General features: G+C 51.2%; 4 protein-coding genes across 4 annotated transcripts; 1 reads left to right on the top strand and 3 right to left on the bottom strand.

Moving 5' to 3' along the window:
* Window positions 1-890: 890 nt before the first annotated feature.
* On the bottom strand, window positions 891-2,396 carry CKM354_000254300 (uncharacterized protein; the record flags this gene model as incomplete). Its single annotated transcript, XM_044797704.1, has 1 exon — window positions 891-2,396. One exon carries the CDS (start codon window positions 2,394-2,396, stop codon window positions 891-893), a length of 1,506 nt encoding a protein of 501 aa, XP_044653639.1.
* A 2,081-nt stretch (window positions 2,397-4,477) lies between these two features.
* CKM354_000254200 (uncharacterized protein) lies at window positions 4,478-6,004 on the top strand (the record flags this gene model as incomplete). Its single annotated transcript, XM_044797703.1, has 1 exon — window positions 4,478-6,004. The coding sequence occupies one exon, from the start codon at window positions 4,478-4,480 to the stop codon at window positions 6,002-6,004; it is 1,527 nt and encodes a 508-aa protein (XP_044653638.1).
* Window positions 6,005-6,102: 98 nt separating this feature from the next.
* Window positions 6,103-7,999, bottom strand: CKM354_000254100 (uncharacterized protein; the record flags this gene model as incomplete). Its single annotated transcript, XM_044797702.1, has 3 exons — window positions 6,103-7,369; window positions 7,421-7,708; window positions 7,764-7,999. 3 exons carry the CDS (start codon window positions 7,997-7,999, stop codon window positions 6,103-6,105), a joined length of 1,791 nt encoding a protein of 596 aa, XP_044653637.1.
* A 1,449-nt stretch (window positions 8,000-9,448) lies between these two features.
* CKM354_000254000 (uncharacterized protein) lies at window positions 9,449-13,015 on the bottom strand (the record flags this gene model as incomplete). The annotated part of the gene is made up of 1 exon (XM_044797701.1): window positions 9,449-13,015. One exon carries the CDS (start codon window positions 13,013-13,015, stop codon window positions 9,449-9,451), a length of 3,567 nt encoding a protein of 1,188 aa, XP_044653636.1.
* Window positions 13,016-13,787: the final 772 nt, after the last annotated feature.

Genomic DNA, 13,787 nt, shown 5'->3' with positions numbered 1-13,787 from the left:
AACTAGTGTGCCAAGCTACCGAACCAATCTGATGGCAGATGCGTAGGTCGCCCAAAACGGTGCTTCCAGAATCGAAAAGCATCTTTCGCACAGTTCGCAACCCCCTTGCAGCAATCGCGTACTTCAGCTAGCTTACCATGTAGAGCCGCCAGTGGTGGACTTCGAAATGCCCGTTCAGCGCGCTTAGAGCAGATCCTCACTTCGATATGCTTTCTGTATATTTGGTGCCACGCGTTAGTCGGCATTTCCAGAGCCACGGGCTTGCATCGTTTCTGTTCCATATTGAAGCGGCTGCACAGTAACATATTGAGATGGAAAATACGAAGACTCGGACAGCTATTTGGAACGCACCTAGATCCTGCTGGCAAGCATTCGCTGCTCGTTGACGGGACCTAGCGGTTGTTTGAGCAATGCGGTGCTTCTACCACTACCACTGGCCAATACAGTAAGCAAGCGAACGTTCGTTCTGGACTACCCAAATTCGATCAACACTTTGCATCCTTCCATCGCGGAGGATAGGTGACCCAGCACCCTGTTATCCTATTGACGCTCTGACCAGTGCATCGGGCCAGACTCCAGCCCACGAATCCGATCGATGATCTGCGCGAACCACTCTCGAGCAGCACGCACGCTCGTCATATACCTTGTCTTGAGCCTGGACGCCGTCCAGCCACCTAGCGAAGCCTAAGTGACCAGGATCCGAGTTATTTACTCCCATGTCGCCAAGACGTACTTTTTATAGCGTACTAGGTGTACCACAATGGACCCGACCAATAGAGACAGAGAGGCAAACACTGTCAAGCACGAACCAATGCAGAGCATCAAGAGTATGGTGCTGCCAGCCCGTTCCATTCATAGCACTACTTTGTGCAGAGCTGCAGAAGACATTCTTAATCCCAATACTTTACCATGCCATTCAAGTCGCCTGTAACGACTTTACTCGATTCTCTTGGGTGCCATGCAACAGAAACGACAGCTGCATCACTGGCTTTGATCTTGTGCCACATCTTACAGCTCTTCCAATCCCAGAAGCACACAAAGCCTCCACTATCACCCGAAGCCACGATGCCACCATCTGGAGACACGGCAAGGTCGATGGCGTAGCCAGCATTGTTGTGTCCTCGGAAGTCTTTCTTCCGGTTCTGGCGAATCTTTTCGCCTGTGTTGTAGACTTTGATTGTGTTGTCTGATGATTGCAACAAGACGGCGCCCTTGGCAGGATGCGAGGCTGACTTGACCATGGGGAACATGTATGGCTCCGCGATGAATTTGATGGGCACCGGGATGTTGTATTCCCAAGCTCGGAGAGATTTGTCGTCGGATGTAGTGATGAAGCGGCGATTCTCGTCGCAGAAGGTGATGGTATTGACAGGGCCGAGATGGTGGTCGTACTCTTGCACCGGGTTCTTTTTCTCCCCATCCGCGGGCAGCCTCGTGTCTATTTGCACGATTTTGTTGTCGTGCATGCCAGCGAGGAATTCATGTCCGCTTGGGTCCTCAGGCTGCCATCGCACGACGTGGGGCGTGCTGCCTGTGCTGAAGCGCGAAATACATTGTCCGGTTTCTGTATCCCACACTTTCATCTGCCGATCGTAAGACGCTGAGAGAAAGCGTGTCCCGTCGGGTGTGAAGTCGACATCCACCACTGACTTGGTGTGTCCGTTGTACGAACGCAATAGCTCGCGATCGTGGTAAGCATCCCACAAGCGGACTTTCCCATCTGCAGCCGCAGACAGCAAGAGGTGACCAGAGTTGGGGAAGTACTTCAGAGATGTGAGCGCCTTCTCGTGGGCATTCTTGCCATGCGCTTTGTATGTGTGCACAAGCTTCTTCGGGTGGTAGCACTTGAGATTCAGGTTCTCGAAGTCGCCAATCAAATCCACGTCCAGATCTTGTGGTACATGCATATATGTCCGCCCTTGGTAGTCGTATTGCTGGGATCCTTCGAACGTGCTCGTCTCCTTGTCTTGGCCGACCTCGTCGTAGCTTGTGCCTGCCTTGGAGCCCTTGGTCGGCACGGGCACGATCGCATCTTCTTCATAGACAACTTCTTCTTCGCCGCTCTCGTCGCCAGAGACCTCAACCTCTATCTCTTCGCCGCTGTCGCTATCGATGCGTCGTTCTTCGTATTTCGCCCATGGTCCTTTGTATGAGCCTGCGCCGTAGACCTTGCTGCTGTCGCCCTTGCCCTCCCGCTTTCGCTTCTTCCCAGCAGCCTGTTGCTGCTCGACGTCGCGATGTAGGCTGCGAAAGCTCTGCTCGGAAATTGCAATTTCTTCGGCGTATCCTGTTGGCACCTTGCCTTTGGTGGAAGTCTTGAACTGCTTCGTTTCGATAAGGTTGGCAGCGCGAGTAGGCGGCGCATTCGCACCGTTGCGTGCTGGTACGAGAGACATGTTGTTTTCTGGGCCGGTTATGAGTACGAGTCGTCCAGCGATATTGTCGTGACTTACCTGGCGGAAACCACAAAATTAATGTCGCGAAAGCAAGTAACGTGTTTGATAAGCATGTGAATCAGATAGGCATGTGCATCAACTTCCATCTCGTATCCACCACCATTACTAAACGCGTCCATTATTCCACCATTTTACGCGATGGCACCTCCAAACGAAGAGTGTATTCAGAATGCTGTTCGTGATTACCTGTCAGGTCGATTTCCAAGCGTGCGACGCGCTGCAGCCGCCTACGGAGTCAAATATTCTACCGTCAACCGCAGACTCCATGGTACGGCTCCAAAGACTGGTACACCGCCAACGAACAGAGCCTTGACTCCGGTAGAAGAGGAGGTAGTTTATCAGAAGATTCTGGACCTAGATTCACGTGGTTACTCGCCAACACAGGCTGTAATCAGAAGCTGGGCGTCCTCAATAACCAAGGCACGGAATGGACAAGAGGTTGGCCAAAGATGGGCTCATAACTTTGTCAATCGTTATCCAGGCTTGGAAACAAGGCTATCACGGAGGTTATCAAGCCAAAGGGCAAAGAATGAGGATCCAGGGGTTATCTCAGAGTGGTTTACACTGGTTCAAAACATGATAGCCTTCCATGGAATTACAGAGCACGACATATACAACTTTGATGAGAGTGGATTCAGGCTTGGACACTGTCAGAATACCATAGTTGTTACTGCTACAGAGCGTAGGCAACGACCTAAGGCCTTGGTTTCTGATTCAACGCAGTGGCACACAGTCATTGCCTGTATTAATGCAGAAGGCTGGTCAGTGCCTCCATATGTTATCTTCTCTGGCAAGGAAATGAACAGAGCCTGGTTCAAACACCTACCACCAAACTGGAAGCTTGGAGTTAGTCCTAAAGGCTGGACTTCCTATAACCATGGAATAGCATGGATTCAGCACTTTGATGACTATACCAAGCACAGAACTGTTGGTCAGAAGAGGCTCTTGATTCTGGATGGCCATGACAGCCATATGACACCAGAGTTTGAGTCATTCTGTGAGGAACAAGGCATTATTACCCTCTGTATGCCTGCACACTCCTCTCACTTGCTACAGCCTTTGGATGTTGGCTGTTTTGGTCCATTAAAGAAGGCATATTCAGCCAGAATCCAAAGGCTTGGCATGGTTGGATACTACAGCCTGATCAAAGAAGACTTCCTACCACAACTCAGGCCTGCCTATGAAGCTGCATTTACTCCAAACACGATCAGAGGTGCCTTTAGAGGCTCAGGCTTGTTACCACTCGATCCACAGGCTGTGCTGTCCAAGCTGACACTGCGTTACAAAACACCAACTCCACCACCACTATGTTCATCAGATACACAGAATACCCCTCAGAATCCAAGGCAGATTGAGAGGCATACAGGCAAAATCAAGGCTAGGATTGCTAGGCATCAAAACAGCTCACCAACCTCAATTATTGAGGCAGTGGACAGGTTGTCAAGAGGGTTAAAAAGGTCACAGGCTGCTATGACATTACTCCAGGGTGAACATGACAATATGAAGACTATTATCAAGGAATTACAGTCTCATAGAGCCCCAAGGAAGAAGATTAAGCTAACACTTGGCCTTGACACTGATGAATTGGCTGCCAGAGACATGGCTCAGTCACAGGCTCAAATAGCAATGGAGTTGGTTAGTCAGATTGAGAGACAGCCAAGAGCCAAACCAACCTGCAGCAAGTGTGGTGTCCAAGGACACAACTCAAGAGGTTGTCTATTAGATAGAGTAACTTCTGAGCATTCAATTGATCCATCTTTGAGGTAGTTCTGACACCTATAGCATAAGATATCAAGAATCAAAGTTATCTACCTCGTAAAGTTGATGCACATGCCTATCTGATTCACATGCTTATCAAACACGTTAGTGACTGGATCGGAGTTCGGTTCGATCGGCGCCGATTCCTGATGCCTGAGGTCCCTCACAACGTGAAAGTCGAGCCTGCACGCTGCACGCAGCAACATAGATATGACCTCAACTCGTCAAACCTAGCCGTTAGGGCCATAGGCCTTATATCAACTATGTCGCGCCCTAGGACCCTACTCCAATGGTCGCGATCACTATTCGTCGACCGGGAATGCCACTTTCAGCACCGACCCAGCTCTCTATCAGTTCCATCCAGATCCTACCGTACTTCCCATGCCAGTGTCACATTAAGACTGGCAAGATGTTCTTCTCCTTCTCACAAATTATCATCAAATCAAGTGCGAACCTTACAGACTGGCCAATATTTCGACAAGTGGCATCCAACGGCAGGAGCAGAGCCTGGTCTCAGTCCAGTCTCTAATGAAGCTGAATGGAACCCGCCAGAACCGGGACCAAAAGGAGAGATCAGAATCATCGACTACTCCAACCGACAACTCGAGGAACACGATATCAACGGAACTGATCTAGAAGCATTTCTTCGCGATCATCCTAAGCCTCAATGGGCCGCCGCTCGTTGGATATGGGTCAACGGCCTCAACTTCGACATCATCAAATGCATTGGAAGTAGCAAGAACTTGCATCCTCTCGCTCTTGAAGATGTGATGGACACTCACACAACAACCAAGGTTGACTGGTATGAAGATCACTGTTTCTTGGAGATGAACCTCGTCAAGCTGGCACATGGGGACCAAACACCGTCCTACGCACCTTCGACCGATCCACATTCTCATGGCGAGATCAAAGAGCGTGCAAGCTGGCGTACCTTGGTCCCCGGTCGCTTCGGCATGTCCGTGGAACAGGTGTCGGCTTTCTTGACAAGTGACAATACAGTGATAACCATATTCGAACACTCTGGTAGAGACGTCCTGGACCCGATTATGACTCGACTGCGATCGACACAGACTGTAGTTCGATCAAGTAACGATCCATCAATGCTTCTCCAGGCAGTGGTGGATGCTATCGTCGATTTGTCACTTCCGATAGGCAGAGCAGTGGGCCAAGCCTTCGACGATCTGGAACAGGCTGTCCTTGCAAAACCGACCATCGGCCAGTCGAAGCAACTGCATATCCTGAGGTCGGGGCTGACACAACTTATGGAGAATGCGAACGCTATCGCCATTTTGGTCCGGACACTTTGCGATCACGGCAGCGTGCCTGGGTCGGGACGCGCAGAAGGCTCGCCGATCAGCCCGCTCAAGGAGCAAGTCAAGACAAGTGTCGAGATATCACCGACCACACAGATTTATCTTCGCGATGTTCAAGATCATGTCACTGCACTTTCGAACAACACCCGCACCTCGATCCGATCTGCCGAAAACCTTTCTTCACTGATCTTCAATACGATCGCAGCGAGCCAGAACGAAAGTGTGCGATCCTTGACACTTGTTTCGAGCTTCTTCCTACCACTTACCTTTCTGACTGGCTACTTTGGAATGAACTTTGACCCAATGCCGGTCGTCAACAATCACAGTGATCAGTTCTTCTGGGTCATTGCGCTTCCAGTCATGGCCAGCACGATGGCGCTGTTGATGAGAACGAGATCTCGAATTAATCGGTCAGAACCTTGGGCTAGGCAGACGACACAGGCGAACCCTGCTTCTGATAAGAGACTGCGGAGGTGAGATTTTTCGACAGGAGTGTGGTCTCGAACAAACAAATCAGCATCTTTGTATCAATCATTATATTGAACTAGATTGCTCAAGGACTAATTCTGCAGAATCTAAAAGACTGCGCCCTTGATCTGCTTCCGTTGCCTAGTGTCAATGTTCCGCCACATGAAAACTGCGACGAAGCCCAGAGCAAGGATACCTGTCGCAGCTGCAGCCATGAGACGCTGTGCTTCACCATACGCCTGCTGGATGCCGTCGCGAGTCGGCGATCCAATCTCGAAGCTCAACTGGGTGGTGATATCTCCGTATATCTGCGCAACAAGAGTCGAGTTCGACAAGGTCTCCTCTGGCAAATACTGATATAGCTTCTCTTGGAAGTTGCCTTGCCAAATCGCAGAAGCAACAGTCTGGCCAATGGCGCCACCAATCTGCGAGGACATGCCTTGTATGGCGAGGACAATAGCAACGTAGTTGTGAGTCGTCGCCGCCATACCAGCAACTTGCTCACAGATGACAAGAGTGCCTCCACCGAAAGCGATGAGAATTTGGCACAAGATCATCCAGCCGACATCGACTCCAGGCTGCCTGAAGTGGATCATGAGCCCGACGCCGAGGGTGGTTACTGGCAATCCGAATAGGAGAGACTGCCACTTGAAGCCTCCAGTCTTGTACAGAATGATGCCTGCCACGAAAGACCAGAAGCAGGATCCGATGCTGTAGATGTTGCTCACATAGGTCGATTGGGTGACTGTCAGACCTGCGACAACCTGGAGGAAGGAGTAGAAGAATGAGTTCCAGATGTAGAACTCGATGAAAAGCACGGCAGCGAGGATGTTGGCTCCAAGGACGGTGCGGTCCTTGAGCAAGACCCACGGAACACAAGTGACCGGTGCCACGTATGCCTCGTATAGACCGAAGACGATGAGAAGAATGCCGCCGAATACGATCATACAGATGATCATGGGAGAACGCCAGCCTTGTGCCTGTCGGGTGTAGAGGTTGAATGGCAGCAGGAAAAGTGCCAAACCAGCACAAAGGAGCAACAGTCCCAAGAGATCGTACTCGATCACGTAGTACTTGATGCTTTGCATGAATGTGCGGCCACTGTCGCGCTTTTGGATCAGGCCAAGCTTCTCCGCTTTCCTCTGATAGTACATCAGGACGAAGAAGAGCGGCATACTCGTGACTGGCGTGATGATCGAGAATGCGCCGAATGCCCATCTCCAGTTGATGTTGAGGAACGTTTGGGCGAAAGGACCAGCACACCACACGGTGATGATGTATGGAGATGCGATGAGAGCGAAGAAGAAACCTCTGCTCTTCAAGCTGGACGTGTCGGCCACGAGAATGCCCAAGATGTAGGAGCGGCCGTTACCACTATTCCAAACTGTCAGTCGGATCCTGGCAAAGATGTCATATCTAACTCACCCAAGCTGGTTGAAGACTTCAGCTGCTGCATATGTCTGCACGTTCTTGCATCCGGCCATCATAATCATGCCAATCGTCATTGACAGGACCATCAATGCGTAACCTTGTGGGCGACCCCAGACGTCGATAATCTTGGCCAAAGGCAGCTTGAAAATACCTCCAATCAGACTGGCCATGATGCTCGTGGCGGCGGTAAGTCCATGAAGCTGAAACTCGGACGTAACGTAGGGGGTCAGAGTTCCAGTCATCGTGCCCTCGAGGGCGTCGAGGAAGTAGAGGCACCAAATCCTGAGTTCGTTATCAGCATCTCGCGCATGACCGCATTTCCCTCGTTTTCACATACATCACGTAAATCATGATCACGACCTTCTTGGAGAACACCTGGTTCATGATCTCGGCCCTCTGCACACCGGCTTGCGCATCCTTGTCGACGACCTCATCGTCGCTGTCCGTCTCGTGTGCCGTGACATTGGGCTGTCGTCCGAAAAGTCCCTTCTCAGGCTCCGCTTCTACTGGGTTCGTTTGGACCGGAACCACAGGATCTACGGCCTGTGGCTTGAGCTTGCTGAGAAAGCCCATAGCTGCGAAGTGCTGTCAGGGCACAGCTGTTGGTTTCAGCCAGGTGAGAAGTAAAGATAAGACAGGATCGCAATAAAGAAGATGATCAGATAAGGGTGCAAGGAAGCCCAGTGTCTTATACTTCCGCTGTGGTCGCTTCACTTAGTAACATCCGAGCTGGAACATCCGCGCATGGGTGTGGCGACTAGCAGCTGCTACATGGATTCCGTGAACCGGAGCTAGGTCACCACATGGCCGAGACTGCTGCATGCGATGGTGTGCGGCGTGTATTCTCGTTTCTGCAAGAATTGTCTTCCATGCAGCGACTTCGCTCGAACAAGCTTTCTGCCACTGCATGGTCGAAGCAATGTCCAAGGATCAAGAGGTCCGAAGCGAGCTTGTTGGGATAATTCGTACCGAAGAGGATGCTAGCGATGAGCTACATGGCGCACTATGGCCAATAGGAGCAACGCGATCAGATTAGATTAGATAAGATCAGAATTTTTCCACGCTGTGGCTTGATCCTTCGATGGAGTTGAAGGTTGCCAGAAAGACCCGCTGTGGATATGTTCAAGTCCCCAAGCGATAGGTCGCCGGGAATATTGCCTTCATCGTCCAGAAACCCGGCTTCTGTCGCGCAGAGCCAGACCCTTCTTTTTTTCTTTTTAAGCGTTATCTGATCCGCAATTCGTCGCCGAAGTGAATGATCGATGGAGTGATAACTTTTCGCAGTTTAGCTCGATTGCCGCGGAGTATCCACAGTACCCACTGTGCCTCCATGTGCTGCTCTCGTTCTCCAGAGGGGTTCGTGCCCGAATCGTCGGGACTGTCGCAGCGTGAAGCACGACATGGTTACTGCAAGACACTGTCAATCCGTGTATTCCCACTCAAAACCTGGACATTGACAGCTCGAGCAACAATGCCATTGTCTCGCAAGTTAAACCTGCAATTTTCGTGTAACGTTCACAAGCGAACGTCGCGTGAAGGATCGCCGAGGCCGCTGTAGAGCCAGCTTGGCCCGGAAGTAGCGGGCTGGGCGAAAAGGTGGCATAGAAGTCCACCAATTTGCTGATCAGACCACTTTCGGGAGAAGAGTGCTGAAGGGGTCAAGAAGTGCGATTCGAATGACTGGATGCATCAGTGCGTTGTGCAAGAAGGGTTCGAAGAATTTGAAAACGTCAAACGCCACCTTTCCCACCAGAAATTCGTAGTAACCTTCGTACGAGCTGAGATGGCAATTCTTCGGCTCAACGTGGTCCACGAGCGTCGTGCCAGCGTCGTATTTGCGCAAAGCTAGACCACTCTTTCCGAACAGTGGCAAGAGAGGGAGCGAAGAGAAAGAGTTGTTTCGTAGATGAGAGTGCGCCTTTGGCGCGTGGGTATTTCTGTCGTTGTTATGTTACACTTGGACCGCTTTCCCAATCACAATGTACTGTCTGTCGTATATCCTGTCATGCATTAATTATCTCATTAAAAAGGGTCAGTCCTTGCATTCCTTCTTCCACGTTCCAGATCTTGTTCCAAATGTCTCTCTGGTCTGCTCACTCGTCGCATATATGCTCCCTCTTCGCTTCTCCTGGGAGGCGGACTGAGAACTTTTCCGTTGCTGGTTGCATAAAATTCCACGCTTCTCCTTAGACTCTTGGCCATCGATAGAGTCTCCTCTATTTGCCGAGTCTCGGCGTCCTTTTCGGGCTCGCCATTGTTTGCCCTGTTATTCTTCCACCATGTTCGTAGGCGCCACCCGGTACTGTTGATTCGGTCCACATTGAGAGCAATAGCAATGGCCGGCACAGATATTGCTAGACCGATTCCGAAGATGTAGGAGGAAGCGTAGGACAGTGGTATCTCAGCACTCGATCCTGCTCCTCCAGGATGGGGAAACTCCTCGATGTTGACTGCGAAAAAGGCCGTGATGAAGGAAAGTGGCAGAAAGACGATAGTGACAATCGTGAACACCATGATGGTCTGTCCTTGACGCTGTGTACCAGCGGCTTGATCACGAGCGAATCGCGCTTCGAAGGCATTGGCATGTTTCTGTTTCAGGTCAAGCAGAGACACGATGCTCTCGTACACACGATTGGCCTGGACCTCCATACGATTAATGTCCTTGATGGGATTTGTTATGGTCTTTTCCTGATCATCAAAGGCCTTCTCGGCTCTGCGCACTCTTGCATGGGAACGCTCCATGTGGTAAACAGCTTTGACAGCTTCTTTAAGCTCAGGAAGAAGATGTTTTTGATGATCGAGTACCATGCGAATGATGTCGAGCTCATCTCGAATATCCTTGATCTCAGCGAGTAGATCGGTTTCCGCGCCGACATCTAGCAACTGGTTGATAAATGCTGGATCATTTTCCTGAGACTCGTCCAACTCCAGCCGATCGGGATGCCTCCTCGCTACATGTTCGTAGGCCTTCGAATCGGCTTCCAACTGCTTCGAGAAGCGACCACGCTTTTCGTGGCTCCTGAGCCAGTCGGAGGCCTGTCTGCTGGCTTTCGAGAAGCCTTGGAACAGAGATGCCTCGTTGTCCATCGCAGCTCCGATACTGCTTTCAAACATGTCAAGAAATTGAAAATCATCGTCACCTTTGCGATGTCTGTCGAATGTCCCGAAACAGCGACCAGCGATAGTCATGGCAAGCTCATACACGTCTTGCACAGGCTCTCGGGTCTTTGAGTTGATATCTTCTATGATGCCTTCCAGCACGTTCAGAGGGTCGTTACGTGGTTGACGCCATCTCTGAGGGAAGCTCGTAACGACCAGGTCCTTCCCAAGAATCCACATCCACAACTGATCGACCATAAAGATCTTAGGTCCACCGTCGAGGTTTTTGTAGTGCTTCTCTTGAAAACGGTAGACAACTTGGTCGCAATCGCGATATGTGGTGTCGATATTATGGTAGAAGAACTGGTCCAAAGTGCGGCGTACATGCAGGAAAGAGGCACTCTTACTTAGATGGGCACGAAGTAACACTTCATCAGCCACTGCCGATACTGCCAGGTTTTGTGGGTTCTCCATGGCCAGCTGCATTTCTCGTCGTCGTCGATCAGTCTCGAAGTGAAGATAAGGCATGAACATGAAGATGCTGCGAGAATGTTGAATTCGCTTTGAGGGTGAAGCAGCACCCTTGTCCAAGCTGTTCTTGGAAGATTGACGGCCTGACGTTTTGCGCGATTCATAAGGTGTTTTGCCACCAGCATTTCCTGGCTTTCCCGGCTTCTTGCTAGCATTCGTTGCAGATGTAGCGACTGTCGAGTCTGTTTCCTGCCGTTTTACTGCTGGCTTGCCAGGCTGAACATTTTGCTTGCTAACGATGGACGCGTCAGAAGCTGCCATGGTCGAATTTGTGTCTGTGGTGCTCTGCCTCTGAGGTTTTGCAAACTTGCTCTTCGTTTTGGGCGGCTCTGCAGCGACAGGCGTATTCGATTTCTCTGTCGCAAGCTTGGTCAGTTTATCGCCGCTTTTACTCCTGGTAGGTGTACCAGGGATGGGTGACAGCGAGCCTGGCTCCTCAACGATGACTGCAGGCGGGCCCAAATCCTCCACATCAGCCTCTGTACGATGGACGATCTGACACATTGGTCTCATAAACCGCGAATGGTGCTGTTGACCACGATGCTGGTGGTTGAAAGCCGTCTCGAGCGCCTTGTATCCTTCCACGTCCGCGGCGCCTTCTTCGATGAAACGCTTTGTGAGCAGCGCATCACACCAGGCGATATTGTTGACAGGCAGGTGAATCCATCGAAAGTGAGTAGCTTTGATATTGGAAGGCAAGGTGCTGATGGAGTGCTTAGTTGCATCTTTGACGTCCCGCGCATACAGCAGTTCGTACACAGATCGTCGTTGCACTCTGTTCTCGTTTTTGAAGTTCCCGAAGTCGACTATAGTAGCATTGAACTGCTTGCAGGCTGCGATCTCATCTGGTGAAAGATCGTGAATATGGCTCCATGGTGCGAGCATCTCCACAATCCTCGTCTTCGACTTTTGCGCCGCGATCAGGAGAGGAGTGTTTCCAAAGCGATCTTTCACGGATCTCTTGATCCCATTGGTCTCGAGCAAACATTCCGCGGCATCAACACTGCCGAACTCTGCCGCGACATGAAGAGGTGTTCTGCCATTCAATAGTTCCCCATTCACATCTGCGCCTGCCACTATAAGCATGCGGACCACTGCGCCGCTAGCCGACTGGCATGCATTGTGCAGCGCCGTCCAGTCTCCATCCGATTTGGAATGAACGTCAGCTCCATGCTCAATCAACACGCTGACCAGATTCTCGCGGTTGTTCGAAACGGCCAACTGTAATGGACTCTTCATGCGCATATCTGTGGCATTGACTCGCGCTTGCGGAGATGCTCCGCCAAATCGTGTCGTGAGCAGAATCTTGAGTAGCTCTTCGTTGTCGGTAACACAGGCCCAGTGAACAGATGTTCTGCCCAATTCGTCTTCGGCTTCAACATTGACTCCTGCCTGTAGAAGGTACTGCACAATATCCATCCCGCATTTCCGCTTTGGCCTCTGTGAAGGATCTGTAAAGTGGCGCTTCTCGCCTTGATCTGCTGCGATGTTATGCAGCACATTTCTACGCCGCAGGTCCACAGTGTCGACATGGGCTCCGCGCGTGATCAAAAGCTCGACAATAGCTTTATGTCCTTTCCAAGCTGCAGTCATCAAAGCAGTCCGACCCTTCTTGTCCATCGCCTCCATGTTAGCCCTGTGATCGATCAAAACTTCGACCAGCTCTGTTTGGCCACGCTCTGCCGCACGCAGAATTGCTGGCGGTTTATTGCCGGACACATACTCCGGATCGGCGCCGCGGGTCAGTAGGTATCTAGCAACTTCGACATGGCCTTTGTCGCAGGCACGGATAAGTCCGACCGAGAGCAAGTTCCGCCCAAAATGTCGTTCATGCTGGGCGTCTTCTATCACTTCTCTGACCTTGAACACATCATTCTGCTCGACGGCCTTGAGAAGCCTTGGCTCGGGCCTCAGATTTGCGCTATCACCGCTCTGTAGGCTGACGGGTCTCCTGGGCATGTTTTGCGATAAAACAGAGCCTGGGGCTCTCCAACATGGTCAACGCTTGCTTGCCCTAGCTGAGCTTGCGTTGGTGTAATTATTCGCCACAAGTTGGCTTTTCCTGGTCTGAGTTCCGGCTGAAATGAACGTGGCAATTCGACCCGTCTCGAGGCAGTATAGACCTTCAGGTGATGGACGCTCTTCTTCCGAGATGGGAAACTGAGCAGTGTGGTGTTTTGAGGCATCCAGCCCCTCGACATTTTTGTCAGATGGCCGTGCTACTGTGGCTGAACGTTAAGCGAAAGCATGTTGGAGTCCGTGACTGTGTGAGAGGGGCTGCGGAAACTTCCACAACAGTGATGGTTGATTTTCAATGAGTCGAATGGGTCTCAACGAGCGTAAGAAGAAGGGCATACAAGTAGTTGCAAGGTGTTGGTAGCAACGTGTGGAAGTGAAGTGCGGTCCCAAAACATGCCTGGTCATGCTCGGCAGCAAAAGTGGTAGGACAAGACCGACAAGCAAAAGAAGCATTGCTGAGCTTCTCGGTCGCTGCTCGCCCACAAACTCCACTTTGAGATATCATCTCACGCTCGTGGTCCTTCTAGCTACGCCGAACGAGGCCATCAGCAGATTTCGCATGTCCAAGCCATTCACTTCGAGCATCATGAATCGCGTTGTGCCTTCCATGGAGCCCCGGACATCGCCTTCCGCAAATCGAAGCTCGGACAGGAGTTCTTTGATCGTCTTTGGGTCAAATCTGTCGCTAGTGCGCGCGACGAGTTCGGCAGCG

This window comes from Cercospora kikuchii, assembly GCF_019650295.1.
Source record: "Cercospora kikuchii DNA, contig_00002, whole genome shotgun sequence".
NCBI lineage: Eukaryota > Fungi > Ascomycota > Dothideomycetes > Mycosphaerellales > Mycosphaerellaceae > Cercospora > Cercospora kikuchii.
The sequence above is the reverse complement of the archived record's forward strand: the minus strand, read 5'-3'. Positions and strand labels throughout refer to the sequence as shown.